Genomic DNA, 18264 nt, shown 5'->3' with positions numbered 1-18264 from the left:
CTTCCGCTTGATCCACTTAAAATGGAAAGGACAAGAGAGATAATCTTTAGATTTTTTCCGTTAACGTTAACGCAACAAGAACAGGGATGATTGCCGTAAAGCTATAGACGGATAGGTAATAGAAAGATTGCCGAACAGGCACGCGTAAATTAACATATTGAAATACTTCTGTTTGTTTTCGAAGTTTTTATCGTTAACATTTTATTTTGGTTTGATTTTATACAGTAAATTAAGCTTGGTTATGTAAATGAAATATTTAGGTTGATGTCAAATTTTAGAGTCTGTTTTGAAAGATGTTGACATTACTGACAGACGCTTGCAAAATACGATAATGAACGGTAGTATGTCGAAGCGTTTTCAGTTTTTAGACGAATTTTCGTCTTTGACATTGCGATTTACCATGACTTGACCTATCATTATTAAAATATGATGCGCTCCGCAATCAAGCAAAACATCACGAGCGATGCGAAATGAAACTGTCTGGTATGTAAACACTGAAGCGGGCTCCGTTTGCAATGAATAAAACAGAACACCATTCTCATTCTTAAAAAGCACATTTTCTTTCTAATCCTCACCGAAGATGATCGAGGTAGGTCGAAAGTTTCGAAGAAATCATCACCTGCGATATAAACACCACATTGTTCACATTCCGCAGCGTAAACATCTTAGGGAGCGCTGATTGCAGTGAATAAATTGAGAAGGATATTAGTGAGTATATGTTTCGTTACTCGCTGAATGAAACTCGTGTTTCGATGCCTTGGGTAAGTGACATTTCCTTCCCAGCCGATTCATCAACAACTCAAATCAAGCAAATCTACTGCTACTGCTCGTTATTCAAAACATTTCGCGAAGAGTAACATGCGTGAGTGTAACATGATTGCTTTTTTTCATTATGTAAATTTTCCATTGTCTACTCGCCGCTTTTTCAAACCTATAAGTCCTTTTTTTTTTACACAACAACGAAATACAAGAGAAAATTATAGCACCGAACAACAAAGGCACATGAATCGCGCATTTTTTCGACCGTGAGCGCAAAAAAATCGTATATACGCGTCTAACTACCCTGCGTCTGAGCGTATGAAATTTGTCTGCGCAGTTAACGTCTACGCGAGAGGTACGGTAGTAGGTTACAAGTTTTGGCTCAGTGAAACTTTTGGAAGCTTGGAGCCTAACTTGCCTAGGATCGAGGCTAGAAAAAGGCTCTGAATGGAAGTGCTTACCGAAGCAACCTAGATTTTACTTGGACTGGAATATCAAACTGTAGAAGATTTGCAAACTTCGGCTGAACGGACAGCTGAACCACAGATCGAAGAAGGGCAACTAATCACTGTGATAAAGGGATGTGTTTGAGAGTCACATGTAAAGATAGATCAATCGGATGAGTTTGGAAATATGAGCAAGGAGGAGTGCAGTCCTAAACGACGTCGGATGTATCATATCATCATCGGAACAGCTCAGGTCAGTACAAAGTGCAGACTGCAGACGGAGAATTTAAACTTTTTTTCGTCTGATACGTCAACCTTACTGATTGTCACGCAATCGCTTTTCCGCCATTATCTTTCATGATCATCTGCTCTATTGTGGAATATTCTTTTTGTATTATTTTGAGATTTATTTTCGTAGCAAAATTGAAGTGAGATACTGGCAGTATTAAAGCTGAAATTCTTGCTGTTCCATAAGATACCGTTTTCGACGGTGGACTTTATCCCCCCTGCAAATCGCCCACTGATCTTGCTAACAAGTTTATTAAGTACTTCACTACAAAGATAGATAGAATACGGGGTCATATAACGACTGCTGCTTTCCCTCATCGAGATACAGTTGCTGTTGTTGACAACGCCTGTCCATATTCTTTTGATATTTTCAAAATGGTAACAGCGGATGAAGTTCATACATGTATCATGAATCTGGCTGCTAAGTCATGTGCTCTTGATCCTCTTCCTGGTTATGTTACAAGAAATGCACTTAGTGTTCTGTTGCCTTTCATTTCCAAAATCATAAATATCTCATTGGAATCTGGTCAGATGCCTTCGCAACTCAAGGTTGCAATGTTACGCCCGCTCCTCAAGAAATCTTCTTTGGATCATACTCAATTCTGCAATTATCGTCCGGTATCGAATCTTTCATTTATTAGCAAAGCAATTGAAAAATTGGTAGCTAATCAACTTATCTCCTACATTAACGATTATGAGTTAAATGAGACATTCCAGTCGGCGTACAAGAAATATCACAGTGCTGAAACTGCACTTATTCGTGTTCACAATGATATTCTTTCTGCCATTGATAATCGTCGAATCGTAATTTTGCTGTTGTTAGACCTTTCCGCTGCCTTCGATACAGTCGATCATACCATCCTCCTCTCTCGTTTACGTGTACGGTTTGGGATAGCTGGGAAGCCTCTATTATGGTTGCAATCTTATTTATCGAATCGCACGCAATATGTCTCCGTTGATGGTGGTACTTCGACGAAACATGACCTTAAATGTGGAGTGCCACAAGGATCTGTCTTGGGACCCATTTTGTATTTGCTTTATACTTCACCGCTTTCAGATATCGTAAAGAAATTTAACCTGAGCTATCATTTTTATGCTGACGACTCACAGCTTTACTTGTCTTTCCAACCAACCGTAGTGGGTGATAGGGATCTAGCGGTTTCTAACATCGAGAGCTGTGTGGATGAAATCAGTCATTGGATGATGGTTAATCGTCTTAAATTAAATAAAGACAAAACTGAATTATTGGTAATTTCCGCTAAACATCTTCCAAGACCACTCCTTCACGAAATTTCAGTTGCTGGTGAGACTATTCCTTCCGTGCAAAAGGCGAGGAATATCGGCACTATGTTCGACAGCCATTTTTGCTTTAAGGATCATATTACTGACATTTGTAAATCTTCATTTTATCATTTGCGAAATATTAGCTATATCAGGAAATATCTTTCAGCGACCACTACTGAATTGCTGGTTCATATGTTTGTATCTTCGAAGCTGGATTACTGTAATTCCCTTTTGTATGGCCTACCAGCCTACGCTATAAAAAGGCTACAACACGTCCAGAATGCCGCGGCGCGCCTCGTCACACTTACAAAAAAGCATGATCACATTACGCCTGTTCTTTTCAATCTTCATTGGCTTCCCGTTAACCAACGTATTATTTTTAAGATTTTACTTATAACCTACAAGGCACTTAACAACCTGGCACCGTCGTACATTTGTGATCTGCTTACATCTTACACCCCATCGCGTCAACTACGCTCATCATTCAAGCACCTTCTGGTTTCTCCATCCTATAACTTGAAAACATATGGCGCAAGATCCTTTTCTGTAGCAGCACCATCATTATGGAATGCTTTGCCAAGTGAAATTAGAAATGCTCAGTCTGTGTCTGTTTTTAAACGTAGATTAAAAACTTTACTCTTTAGAAAAGCCTTTTATAATTAATATTAGCTGTCTTAAGTTTTAATGTTTAAGTTTTTTTCTTGTAGGCGCCTTTGAACAGTAGGATACTGGCGCGGTATAAATCTTTTATTATTATTATTATTATTGAAGGTCTCAAGCAAGACCTCGGAATCTTGAACGAACTATCCCACAACGTATTGTTATCAGTGACTTATGATTTTGAGAATTCTTGAAAGATTTTCAATAATGTTTACAAACATAATTTTTCGGGCCGTAAAAGAGAAGCTGCATCTCATATTTTCCTGAAGTATAGTTGAGTTTAAGGGTACAGCGTAACTGTGCATGTAACTCACTCCACGTCAAATAAGTAGACTAAGTGCTTTTCTCACATGCTGATTGGCTAGTTTGCATGTGATTAAAATACTATTTACCACTGTGGCGAGAAGCAAAATAGCCTCCTACTTCTCTGTGATGAAGAGGTAGATAAATTTTGATTAAAGCACAGCAAAGTGACAACTAAGTTTGGTTTGATTGCATTTCAGCAGATACTGTCCAGAGCCATGGAGGAGGTAAGTTAGTTAGTTACTTAATTTTTCCATTCATTGCATATTTCCACCCTTTTAAGGCAAAATATCAAGGTTTCTGAATACTGTAATGAGCAATTTATTGAAAAACTAGGAAACATGTAATAATTTCATGCAGTCTAAAACAGACAAAACATAAATTAGAAAGTATCAAGTAGGCAAATGTCCACTACTCTTCACCTCTGCATCCTAGCCCAGCAGTAGGATAACTCTTTTTTGGGGTATACATGATTGTATAAAAAAAAAAAAAAATTGGACTTTTATGCCCCATACGTAACTAACATGTAGATGTATGTTCTACAGTTACGAGCTGAAATGGATTCATTTTAGAATGTGCTTACACTGTACATGATTGTTAAATATATGTGGCCCTCTATATGATTTAAGGGATAAAGATGATAGCATTTATTGCAGAGAATTAAAATATATACATACCATAATTAGTGTGTGCTGATGGCTTAAAGAAGTTTGATGTAGAAAGTTATGCCAAAAATGTAGCAAGCCAGAAACCATGTTTTAATCTGAGACATCTGAAAGAACACATTTTACAGGAAGTAGTAAAAAATTGATAACAGCCAAGTACCTTTCGATGCACTATATTACCAAAATATACATGTATCTGTGACATCATGGCATGATTTATAGCTTTTAAATGATAAAATGTAATGTTCTAAACATGGCAGTTAGACACAATGCTTGTACATGTAGAAAAATTAGAGAGATCCCTAATCAGTGACCTTAGCTATTATCAGTTTTAAAAATATTAATTTGTTCCTTTTTTTAAACTGATCATTTAGGAAAGAGTTGTGCCAACAAAATAATTAATCAGCTGCCATGCAATGGGAGATATTCCTCCAGTCAGAGATACCATCATGGCAACTGACTGGAGGTGGTGGTGGAGTTTGTGGGGAAAGGAATCATTGTCCTCACATCAGAGTTGTCCGCACAACTGGAAAAATTCCCTCATGGGGATGTCTCTGTCCTGGTCCCTGAAGGTTCATGTAATGAAAGGGGAAAAATGTATGCCAAGGGAAAAGCAGTGTTCAATCTATTATGGAAATGGCTGATCTTCCAGTTGCTTTTGGACCAAAGATGGCTGACAAACTTTCTGCTTCCCTCTCTCATCAGAAAAAAAGAGTTTTTGAATCTACTCCAGGTATACTCAGTAAATTTGTTGATGTCATACATACCCCTTGTGATAGGAAAAGTTTCTTATACTAGTCACAGGACATGACCACCCCGGCATTTTCACTAAGAGAGACTTGAAATTGTTGCTAAAGCAGTCACTAGGGTGAAGGATGGATCCTTTGAGATGATTTTTGTTAGTGCTGCTAAAGGAAAACAAAAGGGATTTGTTGAGAAATTTCATGAATGTGGTGTTCCTAAACATCAGATGATCATTTGAAGCCCTTCAAATAATGGAGAAGAGTTGAAAAGGTGGCTCTGTGAGGCAGATCTTGCCATCGTACCCTCGGGTTAACAAGAATTTGGAATGTTTGGTCTTGCAGGGTTGTAATCTGGCCTCTCTATCTTAGTATATGTACATGGTGCATCAGTACTTGGTGAAGCCTTGACACATGTTATTAGTGGTTTGTCATCCATTGTGGAGTCAGAGGATGTCAGTGAGTGGTCCAAGGCAATTAAGAAGGTCAGGGACATGGCTAGGACAGTACAGCTTAAAGAGGCTGATTTACTGCGGAAACATTGCAGTGAGAAGTACAGTTGGGAGAAACAGTGTGGAGATGGTGTTGAGGAGATGCTGAAGATGGCATCTGGTATGAATTTTTTTTATGTGACTTGCATGTATTGGTTATACATATAGTAGTTGTCAAAGTAAAGCAATGTACATATTCACAGCAATATAAATGTTTAAGTTGAGCTAGTGATATTTCTCATCATCATCATTGTATTTAGTTTCATCTGTTGTAGCCTGATAATGCAGAACAAATAACTCTGAAGAAGAGTAAAATTTTATGCCGTCAGGGTAGCCCATTCATCTCAAATTCCCATTCCTCTGTCTCATTTTGTCTTTTCTGTTCCTTTGCAGCTCAGCAAGACTAGACTCAGTAACATGGAATCTGAGTGAATGCATTGCTTAGGTAGTAAATCATTTCTTTTGATATTATTACAGAATATTGATAGGTTAACCAAGTGATTAAATTGTTAACCACTAATAAGTGATTACACCCATTATTTGGCTCTCCCTCATCATGTTTCTGCCTTAAAATGTTATGATTTTTTTAGGAGAAATTCCTTTTCAGTCACTCCTTGGAGTGACTTCAGTGGAGTGCTGGTAAATTATACTTTCTGAGACTTAAATGTAATTTTCAATTGTCCAATTTGATACAAACAATTTATTATGCTCTCCCTCATCATGTTTCTTCCTTAAAATGTTGTGATTTTTTTTAGGAGAAATTCCTTTTCAGTCACTCCTTGGAGTGACTTCAGTGGAGTGCTGGTAAATTATACTTTTTGAGACTTAAATGTAATTTTCAGTTGTCAAATTTGATACAAACAGTTAATTGGGCTTTCCCTCGTCATGTTTCTGCCTTAAAATGTTGTGATTTTGTTAGGAGAAATTCCTTTTCAGTCGCTCCTTTGAGTGACTTCAGTGGAGTGCTGGTAAATGATACTTTCTGAGACAAAAATGTAATTCCCATTGTCAAATTTGATACAAACAATTAATTCTAGTTTTGCCTTAAATTTTTTATTTCTCTGCAGCCAAACAAGACCAAACACCCTTAACCGGCATGAGAGGATGTGAAATGAACAATAATGTATTCCTTTGTTACTGTAAAGAATATGTACGCAGACCCCTGACATTTTTTACCTGTTTGCATTTGCCCAGTGCCTGGCTTATTTTTTTCAGAACAATGGTTATTAAAGTTGTCGATATTTAACTAAGTTATATTATTTATTTGATTTTTTTGCCTTTCTATTCAATAATCAGAGAGCTTTTATCGAACATGACAACCATACATATATGTTGTCTTTTCCCAAAGTGCCGTGTCCTGTTATGACCATATTTCCTACCTGATACTCAGCATAGTTCTTGTTACTTGTCTGCATGACAGTGAAATAGAATTGTGAAGCGATTTGAAGAGTCATCAGAGAGCATACTGCTTGGATTCAAATGGAGAGACTTCACAAACTAGAATCTTTCTAAATATTTTTGAAACAGAAGTAGATTCCCTTGCAGGCCTGCAAAGAGAGGGGTGAAATGGTTGTGTACACACACACACCCCCCCCCCCCTCTCTCTCTCTCTCTCTCTCCTGTGTTATGAACTAACCCCAACCTTAAGCCAACCCTAAGGCTGTAACATAAAACCTTCATATGCATCAAGGCAAGGCATGTCTAAGGGTAACATTGCCCATATCATTTATGTTCATAGGAAATGGAATACTCTTCCCAATTGCAAGTTACTTGCCCAAAGAGTTTCACTAGACAACACATGCTTGGGTTTTCAACCCTTAGAATGTGCTGGAACAGATTTCTAAGCAAATCTTTTGAAATTTTTAATCCTTTTAACTCCCATGAGTGACCAAGACAGAGTTCTCCTTACAATATCAATATGATATGAAGCAGACAAGTGATGAGAATAATGGGGATTATTAGTTGATCCAATACCAAATTCCCCAAGCTAACATCAGAAGAACTATATGGCGACAGTAGGGAGAATTACTAATGAGATCTTGGGAGTGAAAGTGTAAACACTGAGTGGTGGCCCCTGTGAAATGTATAGACCAGATGCTTACATGGTCAACTTGAGAATGAAGGTGAGAGGATGTCTGTAATTTTGGCATACAATTATGGAATGAGATGAAAGAACAAGCAACTATTCCAACCTTTAATGTATTCTTTAATTAATATTCTCCTCAGAGGTAAGAGTTTAAAAGAAATTCTATATTTGACCACAGAAATCACTTACAGTAGCCTGCCTTCATATGATCTCTGTTATGATATTTTTCAAAAACATTGAGTGTATATTAAAAATATTTTGCCCATCTCTAAAAATTTCTTATGGCTGACAAAATGGACTGTATTTATCGAGGATATGACTAATTAGGTAAATGTGGTAAAGATTCAGCCAGCTGGAGGTAACCACTAACAAACTTAGCATAATTGCAAGGGGTAATGCCATGGAAGTTAAATCCATCAACTTATGCATAGGCAAAAAAAAAAAATTGGGTGTCTGACTGGATTGACATAATCAAGCTCAATCTTGAAAACTGATGATTTGCATTTTCATAATTCCTCCTTTAACCACCAAAGAGCACGTAGTAATTTATGATACTGACAATTAACAATATTGAACACTTTTATAGATAGACCTCAGTCAGTCCTATGCTTTCCTATGCTTAAGTACAAAATAGAGACACTCGACCACTCTACAATAGTAATAATATCACCATGAGTGTTCCCACTTCTGGTGATGTATCAAATAAACCAATCACAGTCAATGCACCAGATGCCACCCGTAAAGAAAAAGAGTTACTCAGCCATCAGTAAGTAATGAAAATTTTTCCGTCACCCAACGCACATCAGGAAAGTAGCCCAGCAGTAGGCATTCTGTTGGTAGAAGTGAACAAAATAGATTGCACACCCAAGTTTTTCCAGTATCATGAACAAAGTCATGTGGAATATGAGCCTTTTTAGCCAACTCCTCTATATGAAACAGTATTTTCACCTTGTAACACATTCTTTGTTGTCCTCAAGGTAGACCAAAACAGTGTTAAATCTATGTAATAAAATTTATCTTATGGTCCAAAAATGCTTAGGATAATATTTATAGTTATAGCAAATATACATGTATTCAAAATGTAATGCGTATCCAGTGCTAGAGCGGTTTTCTGACATGCCGATTTCTAGACAGAAATCTTGAAATAAAAACAAATTCAAAAATAACCTTCCTGCCATAATATGACATGTTATCACTTTTCGGATAAAAAAAAAAAAAAAAAAACAGTTTAAATCCTCAGTCTGCATTTTGTACACAGTCTGCAGTCTGCATTTTGTACCTATTCTGCATTTTGTACCCGGTTTGCAGTCTGCATTTTGTACTGACCGGCCATTGGTGTGTTTTTCGAAGGTAACGATATCTCCGTTTCGTTACCAACTGGCTACGTAAAATCTTTGATACACCAAGCAGCGCCAGCGATCGATCGCCTCTCTCCTCTAGAAGAAACCGGTCACTATAATTTTTGTGCCGCCAATTAAAGCTCTCACAGAAGACCAGCTTCACTATCTTAATGTACTTGGGCCAAGAGGATTGTCCGCCTTCAACTTTCGGACTCTTTGCGGGCGGTGCTGCGAAACTATTAAATTAAAGCTAGTTGTTCCTTGCAGCGATTCCTTCGACTGAGAAAAGAGTCGCTCTTTCTTCACGCTTGCAGCGTAACTATCACTCAAAGAAATCTGTGAAAACCTTGAGATTCTGCGGCCAATGATCCTACTTTTTTCGACGACTGCGGCACTGTTTACAAAATTTAATGTAAGCAGAAACCGGCGCGTGGACGTTGCAATTTCGTAAGCGCGATGCTAGTCGAACATCGTCCTTTTCTTACTCTACACCAAAAATCGCTCATAATCTTTTCCTTTATCCTTAAAGCAAAGTATATATTTGAGCTCGGACGCTGAATTGCAAATTTACCCGAAAAATAGGAATGAATTCACTTCAAAGTTGTTGTTTATATCGATAACCTTCACGCCAACACGTGCCACTTTAGTTTGCATAAATTAGAGTGACGTCACAGAACACGATTAGTGTCAGGTTTGCGTAGACGTTCCGGCCTCGCCTCCGTTTCACCTTGTGGGGGAGGGTACGGCTACACGTGGGCTATTTTGACAGCTTGGTCCCAGGATCGAAATCCCGAGTACTGCTGAACAGTAAGGTAGGAAAGTAAGGAAAATGAGCCATGCGATCGTACCAAGTAACCAGGAAGTAACAATAAGCAAGTAAAGTTGCGATTGCTTCATTTGTCACCTAAGAAATGCCGCACAATCGCTACAACAACAAGTCCCTTCTTTGGAGCATGAGGCCACAATTCAAGCCTCGTCGGGAAGTTCTATATTTACTCTTTGAGCACTTTCTCCATCTAGGGTAGGGATGGACGCAGGAAACTGTCAGAAGGACCTTAAGAAATTTTCCAAAGAAGAAGGGAAGAAGGGGGGGGGGGGTAACCTTGCCCTGTGCTTTACTGGGTTAGTGGCACTGAGACCATGGAAAGCTCCGGTCGGATGAGCCTTATAGCTTCTACTTGAAATCTGACATACCCTTTAACATCGTTTTATTCATCAAGTGACGGTTCAGCCGAAAGTTATGATATACTTCTATTTGCCCTAAACTTATTGTGGTTTATTCTATCTTAACTTACGACTGATTTGTTGAATCTGTGAACATACAAGTTTTTCTAATTTCGCCCATTTAAGGTAATCCGCATTCCGGAATCCAGGAAATTTTTGTTTGTGGAATCCGGAATACTGGGCTCTGGAATCCAGAATCCAGCTTTTGGAATCCAGGATCCCGCTAAAAAGGGAATCCAGAATCCACTTGCTGAAAATCCATTTCAAATCGTATTAGCGGCTTTCACCCGCATCCATGCAACCACTGTAGAGTCAGTTCACTCACGTGATCAATCGTTGCTCAAAGTGAGCTTTCAAATCCCACAGGATTTGCTTGGAACATCACTATGGCCGCTATTTGATTGTTTTGGAACACCTCTAAATAATGATATGGCCGCTAGGACGTCCTGTGAGATTAACTTACCTTGTAAAAGATACGCTTTAGTTTTGCTTTTAATCGAGGAATTTGTAAATTTCTGTGAAAATAATCTAACTGTTGACAACTTGGATGCTTTGCTTTCGCCCGCTTTCCCCGCCGGTTTTTTTAAGCAAATTGGGCGCACGGCAAGCTTTGGCACCGGAAACTGCGCTACTTTTATCTGGCACCTACGGTCGAGGTATCGACCTTAATACTTAATACTCTTTTCCTTTTCGACTCTTTCGAACTTTCTGGCACTTCTGACTCGCGACTTGCCAAAATCAAAAATAAATATTCATTTTCCATAAATCATAATGAGAGCATCAAAAAGTAATATTCTCCTGATGGCCGTGGAGGCATAGTTGTAATTAGAAGCCAGACGAAAGCCAGGAACTGTTAAAACTGCACCAGTCACTCAGAGCACGTGGAGGGACACAAGACGCAGTATTACAGAAAATTTGCGGTGTCTTTTTCAATATTGATGTATCATTTGTTTACTCGATTTGCTCTTTCTCTAAATCTCGATACTTCAATCATAATCTATGGGGAAGCACAAGAAAAAGCAAAAGGCGGAGAGGGAAAGGTAAGTGTAACATTGTAATGATTGAATTGATTTTCTGTTCCATTTTAAACTAACTTAACCTCCAGCGAAACTTACAAAAAGTTACTGAAAATGCATCTTCAGGAGCTCAAGAAACCGAAGAAAGAAAGACAAAAAAGAAAAATACACGAGTTCAAGATCATCGAGGTTTGTGGATTTTTGTGTATTATGAAACACTTTTGAATTTTTTTTCGGGGTTGCACCGAACAAACAGGAACGACGGAGTTCTTAGTTACAAACTATGGTCAGTAATAATTTTTTCTAGGTTAGAGCGTAAATCGTCAATGTAGTAAAAATTCGGAAGTTTAAAAGAATTTGAAAGACTCGAAAAAACGCTTTGCTAAACTTGAGAATACCCGGCCAATTGTTTACATCTCATGGAACAACAATGTATTATGCCTCGTTAAATGATGAAACGCAACAAACGCACAGCATGACTCACTTGTTAGTAGTGCTTTAGGCCTTTTGTCGTTTTGAGATCAGTTACGCTAGAGGCTTGAATAAACTCTGCTTGTTAAATATTTTATTGTGCTACCTGGCACTGGTCATGAAAATCGCTTACTTTGCGCAAAATTTCGCCCGAATCGTGATTCACACTTAAACACACACTTTTTCAACTTGAGAATACCTGGCCAATTGTTTGCATCTCATTGAACAACAGTGTTTATGCCTCGTTAGATGCTGGAACGCAGCGAACGCATAGCATGACTCGCTCGTTAACAGTGATTTAGGCCTTTTGTCGTCTTGAGATCGGTTACACTATGGGTTTGAATAAACTCTGCTCGTTAAATATTTTATTATGCTACCTGGCACTGGTCATAGAAATCGCTTATTTTGCGCGAAACAGCCTGCCAAATAGAAGATGCTAATGTCGTACTGCAGGGTGGAACTGTGCGGGTGCAAACTGTTTACCACAATTAGGATGTCGTTGCTGTGAGATTTCGCCATTCTGGCTGGCTACTCTCTTTCAAGACGTTCAATTAGAAGTAGATGAAGGAAAGTTATTACGAAAGAAAGTGCAATTTCATTGGCTGAACGGCGATGTCTGTGATCGGAACCCACTCAACTGCATTCGAACTCGAGTTTTGGGATTCACTGTCGAGGGTTCAAGCATCACTCTAACGTTTGAGGGGAACAATAGGTTCTGCAGGCTTGCAAATGGTGACCTCGATGACGAAGATGTTGGAGATGATGAGGATCAAACTACTCCAGGGGATGAGAGAGCAGCTGGGGAGAGTGAAAGGGAAGTGTCGCTTCCAAGATTAGCAGGAGTGAGCTTATCAGAGCGACGGACCACACGTTTCCAATTATGATAAACTTTGAACAAAGTTATATATGGATATTTATGGGAGCCAGGAGAGGTCTATTTATAGGTCGAATGCTCGGCATTTAAACGTAAACCGCTTTCTTTGATATTTGGCATTTAGAATAACAAATTTAAGATTTCATAAGGCATTATATCTCGGTGCGATAAGATATTACCCGATTTTAAGGTCTAGAAAAGAAAATAGCGGCGGGCCATCTGAAACTTTAAAGAATCATTGCTCTGATGGATTCATAGCCGACGTAATGCGATATGACTTGGCTAACCTTCCAAAGAGAAAAGGAAGTATAGAAAATAGAATCTGTTATTCTTCAAAAACTACCGTGTAAATGAAGATCTTTCGCGATTTTTCAAAGGTGTAAGTATAGTTGAATTGGTTTAACACCGTTTAATGCGCAATCTCGTCGAACATCATCGCCAATTACATCTAGGAAAACAAGCTTTTCTGTCCGCGATTTACTAGGGGGGGGTTATTAAAATTTTATTCCAGTTTAAATTTTTGCCTCAATACTATGGTTTTTGTTTAAAAGGAAAGTTTAAAAAGTAATTTGAGATGATAGGGAAATATTTTCGAGCTGTTTTCTTGGCAGTTCTAAGTCAATTTTATATTTAAAAAAATTGGCCATCTTTTCCAAGTCGGAACAATGTTATGCTGTACCAGAAAAACTTTTTAGTCCAACAGTTATTTACAAATTAAAAATGATAAGCAATGATTTGAACTATTAGTTCTTTGTTGCTTTTAAATCACTTGAAGAACCTCGAGGAACCTGTATGAAAGAAATGCGGCCTGGCCTCTTCAGAGTTGCTAAAAGATGTGGAATGAATGGACATTGGACTTAAGAGACGGACAGTCTCAACAGGTATTCCTACAACAAAAATTTATCCCTTAATTTGCTGTTATACATTTCAAATGTCATAATTTCAAGCCTCATAATTATCAAATGTTGTTATAGAAATATGAATAGACAAACATGCATTCACAAACATGTCCTTCAATAGCGAAATCCGCCATTGAAGTCATTCCTGGAAAACGAAATGTGAAAATTAGGGGCAAACCAGAAACTAAAATCTGGAATCTTTTGTGTTTTGGAATCCGGAATTTGCAGCGGTAGAATCCGGAATCCAGCACCTGGAATCCGGAATCCAGCACCTGGAATCCGGAATCCACAACGTGGAATCCAGAATCTAATACTGTCTGGGATTACCTTACATGGGGCGACACGAGCCCCAGTCGGAGTGACTTTTCTTTTAAATTTTCTATGCTTATCAGAGTAGTTTGACACGTTAGAGAAAAATCGTTGAAGTAAACAGTCATAAATGGCGACATCAAGAGAAGGTATAAGAGATGCTAATACGATTCTATTGCATTGTTTCACTGACTGCTGATCCCGCGTGTAAACCCTTCAATGGACTGGTGATATCTAGTTCTTAATTCGAAGTCGTTTACCGTCGTTTCATTAAGTCTAAACCAAAATTAACAAACACGCGCAATTACATATTTTTCCCTATTTTCAAGCACGAGGAAAATGAATGATGTGCTTACTAAGGGCGAATGCTCGATACAGACGCTCTTTGACCATGGAGTACTTACAAAGACGCACGACGTAATAGAGAAGCGACCCAGTCTTTATAATATAAGACTAGGCAGAGGCATTTCCTACAATCTCATCACAACAAAACTCTTCTGCAAGAAGTTTGCATTGCACTATTTCGTTACACAAGGCATCGTACAAAACTTTATATGTAGCATCTGAGCCTTCCTTTTGTTTCCAAGCCATTAACATCTTAAAAGCTTTCTTTGCCAGCCCCTCGTTGCCTTCGTTAAAGTTATCTATTGCAGCTACGTCGAATCCTAAGCGTCTTCCTAATTCCTCCCATTTTTTTCCAAGTTTTACAGACAGATTGTCTAACTCGTCAGCTGATGGTCCATAAGCCTTAACCAAATCTGAGGATAATAATGGAAGGAGAAGAAAAAATTAGAAAAGGGGTGCTTCAGGGATTTGGCGAATAGCGAACAGTTGTAGCAAAAGGCGACTTGTCTTTTTGGTATCATTCAATACCGAATCGTTGGCCTTAAAGATTGTCAGGCTTGGACGAGGAGACATTTGCAGCAGCAGGGGAACCATTTTCCCAACCTATCAAAATAAATCCCTAAAAAGTTTTCCGAACTCATTATCTATCTGTGACCTCTTCATTCGTTTATGGCCCGACAAGCATCTTGAAAATGGAGGTCATTAACAACGTCTCTTAGCCAGCCTCCAGCCGCTAATGCCGGAATAGGTGATAGTTGTTTACGATACACGGGTGTTCGTTTGGTGATCCAGTTTTAATTCGTGATTTTATATTCTCTTCACATCACAACAAGGTGAAAAGGATGTCTAATAAACATAAAGTCACTCCTTCTTCATAAACAAATTTTACCACAGATAAACGTATAACAGAAATGTGCAAACTTGATAAAAATACAATAAAAAGGAAAGTCCGTCCCAGCATTTTCAATCTCGGTACTACCTACAGCGTTTCCTCTTATCAGAAGCCGCAACAGGGCTGCATAAAGATGATTCTGAATTTGGTTGCTCTACAATTGAATGTCTCACACTTTGGGCGGAAATACCTGCAGAATAATGGGTTTAATGAGATGGTTGGGTTGAGAACTAGAGAGCAAGTTTCACGGTGCATATGGTTCAAAACGATGGTGTAGTGATCCTGGACTGTGATCGTCCGGGTAAGACCCAGTATTCACAACTTGGAGTAGAAAGTGTTATCGATTTCCCTTCTGAGTAACAATGAGCATTGACAAATTTGACAAAGGGTGCTGTTAAAAAGAAACGTATTTGATCTAAGATTTCATTTGAAAAGCAATAACAGGTTGCAAAGGATTTGTTAGAGTTACTCCATTATTTTAACGATATAACCAACGGAATCATTTTTTAAAGAATTACACTTCTTTGTGTCTTTCCCAAGCTGTTTTGCGTTTTACTTGTTTCCAGTATAAAATTCCGTACAAGTAAGGTCGCACGTACCGTGAAGGTCTGCATCGAGTTTACTGATACGTAACATAGACAATAAGCCATCACTATTGAGCGCGAGGGGAGCATGCCCCAATTTATTAACACATGAAGTAAGGCAAGTTATTATGACTTTGCGCTAAGAACACATTGCTTCGTCACTAAATGCTATATACATTTTTAAAATTTACAGAGCCCGCATTTCTGAGTTTGCATATTTTAGAACAATAATGACTGGCCTAGTAAATTGTATTTATTCGAACAACAACGAAACCAACAACAACAACAAAAAACAACTTACCGCTTCCTTCTTCAAAAACAGAAAGCTAAAGGGAAAAGGGAAAAATTCGCAATATTATGGGTGCGTATGGAGTGAAAAGAAATGAGGAAATAAAGAAAGGACTAGATAATAGGAAAAATTAAAAAAAAATAAGTATAGAGACATAGAAAGTGACTTCAAAACAACTGAAATATAAAAGTAGTACACTAGATCAAACATTTGCTAGGTCTTATATGTTCCTGTACTATTTCCTGTTGGCAGAACATTTCTTTAACTACAAGACATTCATCAGTCTTGTGTTTCTAGTGATTCGTCCTAAATAAGGTTCGTGCCGCCTTAAAATGGCCTCGTTATCTTACTCGAAACCTTTTGATGGCGAATTTGCGAGACTATTATCGACTTAGCAGAGCTTATTTAGCCCGAAAGAACTATTTTTCCAGAAGACACCTCCCTCTTTCCAGATTACTACTACTGTTTAAAAAAAAAAGCTTGATCAAAGGACCTGAAGGCCGGATCCTAGTGTGGCCGCTTTAGTTTCTTAAGCTGGATTTGCTTTGGTAAAATTAATACAGCCAAGCTTATCCCAGTCAAGTCATATTTCATATTGAGCCTACAAGAAACATTAGCAAGCAATAACGTTCACAGGAACTGTAAACACATTTATATCAATGGATCAAGAACTCATGCTGCCAAGTTAGTGTCTCTGGAAATATGTGGGTGTAGCCACATGCTTTTCACTACCAGGTACACCCTAAGTTTCCACCCAAACGACTGTGGTCTCTAAAACGAATGGTTCAGTGAGATAACATGACCAACATTAAATATTCGGAACAGCTTAAATTTATGTATGGAAAAGCCGCTGAAGTTGCAAGGTAGTTGGGAGATGGAATCTGCCAAATATAGGTATGTCGAGGAAAGCCTTGACAAAGAGCTACGGGTAAAAATCTTTGACTTTCCTTTACATTATAATGGTCCTAATACCTTAATGAAATGTTAAAGATTTCACTATAAACACATTTGTTTTGGTTGAGTTCCAGTTATTTTTGGCAAAATAATGAACTTCGTTTGAGCGTGGCGATTTACGACATCAGTACCGGCAATTTTTGTTTATCCACACTTTCTTTTTCAATGAATTAAAATGCAGATCTATGCATTTTAACAGCAGTATCGTAAATACCTGTACTGGAGATCTTGGAATAATGGGCACTTGACATAATATTGGGGAATTTTTTCTCTCCTTGTTTCCCAGCGATTTTAGGAAGTCGACTTGCAGATCACTCGGGTCCTTAATACTAACACGCAGACTCGCCAGAAAATGTTCGCTACCAAGAAACCTCGCATAAAAAAGGAACAAAAGTTTGGATGAATAACAACTTTTTCCATAGGTTTCAAGTATAGCGGATTTAGCAAATCACTTGAGTCTGCATCTTGGTAAGCGGCAAAAAACAATCTTTAAGTTATTTTAGCTTTTTCTCGGTTGAACTTGATGAAGGAACAACATACTTAAGGAACTTAGTTAACTTTAGAGTACTGAAGTGTAAATTTCTCTAAGATTGTGAGCTTTCGTAAGGTAAGAAGTTGGAATGGATAACTTAAATCCATTGGTGTAACAGACTTGTTTTCTTAAGTTAGGAGACAAAGGGACAGTGCCGCTTACTCAACCTGAATGATGAGAATGGAACGATAAAACGTAAAAGGGCTGGCGCTTACTTTAAGACGATGTCCTCTACATTTCTCGCTCCTTGCACTTCAAATCCACTTGAAAGGGACACACATGTCTCATCACCGCTAGACAGAGGTTTCTCCGAGGTTCCTTCTCCTTGCATATTCACAAAATATGATGAAATATCGCTATTCACTTTGAACCTTAAATGCTGCGGGAAACAAAACATTTTCAGCACGTATCTCGCGGGTACTGCATCACTGCATAAGCAAGCTAAAAACCCAGCATGTCGTTTCATGATTCCATCATATAGAAGCGTGGCATATTTCCATGGAGTGCTGACGAACGTCTTCAACAACCAGGGCCAAAACCTAAAAGAAAACGGCAGGAAAATCTACACTTCATGAACCAAAAAGACACGTTTTAAGAGGCGCATCTACACTTATTAGAAATTATGTTAGCCTCTTGAGAAGAATAATTTGCTGGAGGAAATAATCTCTCGTCAAGTACCATGACACTTTTTAAGTATCCACCCAAGTCAGTTACCTTGCTCAAAATTAATCAACACGACCGGTTTTTTGGACTTAGAAAGAAAGAAACTTTTTTCAATCTGAACTTTTTATCTTAAAGTCAGTTCGAATAACT

At 38.3% G+C, this 18264-nt stretch overlaps 1 protein-coding gene and 1 long non-coding RNA gene across 5 annotated transcripts in view; one reads left to right on the top strand and one right to left on the bottom strand.

Moving 5' to 3' along the window:
- Nucleotides 1–498: 498 nt before the first annotated feature.
- LOC131798092 (uncharacterized) lies at nucleotides 499–7592 on the top strand. The gene is made up of 6 exons (XR_009341262.2): nucleotides 499–1458; nucleotides 3944–3967; nucleotides 4780–5138; nucleotides 5491–5757; nucleotides 6030–6081; nucleotides 6704–7592. It is a non-coding gene; the product is annotated as an uncharacterized lncRNA (long non-coding RNA).
- A 5755-nt stretch (nucleotides 7593–13347) lies between these two features.
- The window catches only part of LOC131791051 (p53-induced death domain-containing protein 1-like), a 28545-nt gene continuing 23628 nt past the window's right edge, over nucleotides 13348–18264 (bottom strand). Inside the window, exons 9-13 of one of the 4 annotated variants that reach the window (XM_066167570.1) lie at nucleotides 17667–17990; nucleotides 17134–17290; nucleotides 15978–16002; nucleotides 15184–15282; nucleotides 13348–14613 (exon numbers count right to left, since the gene is read on the bottom strand). In XM_066167570.1, the coding sequence (XP_066023667.1) occupies nucleotides 14309–14613; nucleotides 15184–15282; nucleotides 15978–16002; nucleotides 17134–17290; nucleotides 17667–17990 (910 nt within the window). In that variant the 3' untranslated portion in view covers nucleotides 13348–14308. Of the gene's footprint in view, nucleotides 14614–15179; nucleotides 15283–15977; nucleotides 16003–17133; nucleotides 17291–17666; nucleotides 17991–18264 lie in introns of those variants that run through there. The other 3 variants (XM_066167571.1, XR_010717615.1, XM_066167572.1) reach the window with 3 other exon arrangements.

This window comes from Pocillopora verrucosa, chromosome 5 (genome assembly GCF_036669915.1).
Source record: "Pocillopora verrucosa isolate sample1 chromosome 5, ASM3666991v2, whole genome shotgun sequence".
NCBI lineage: Eukaryota > Metazoa > Cnidaria > Anthozoa > Scleractinia > Pocilloporidae > Pocillopora > Pocillopora verrucosa.
The sequence above is the reverse complement of the archived record's forward strand: the minus strand, read 5'-3'. Positions and strand labels throughout refer to the sequence as shown.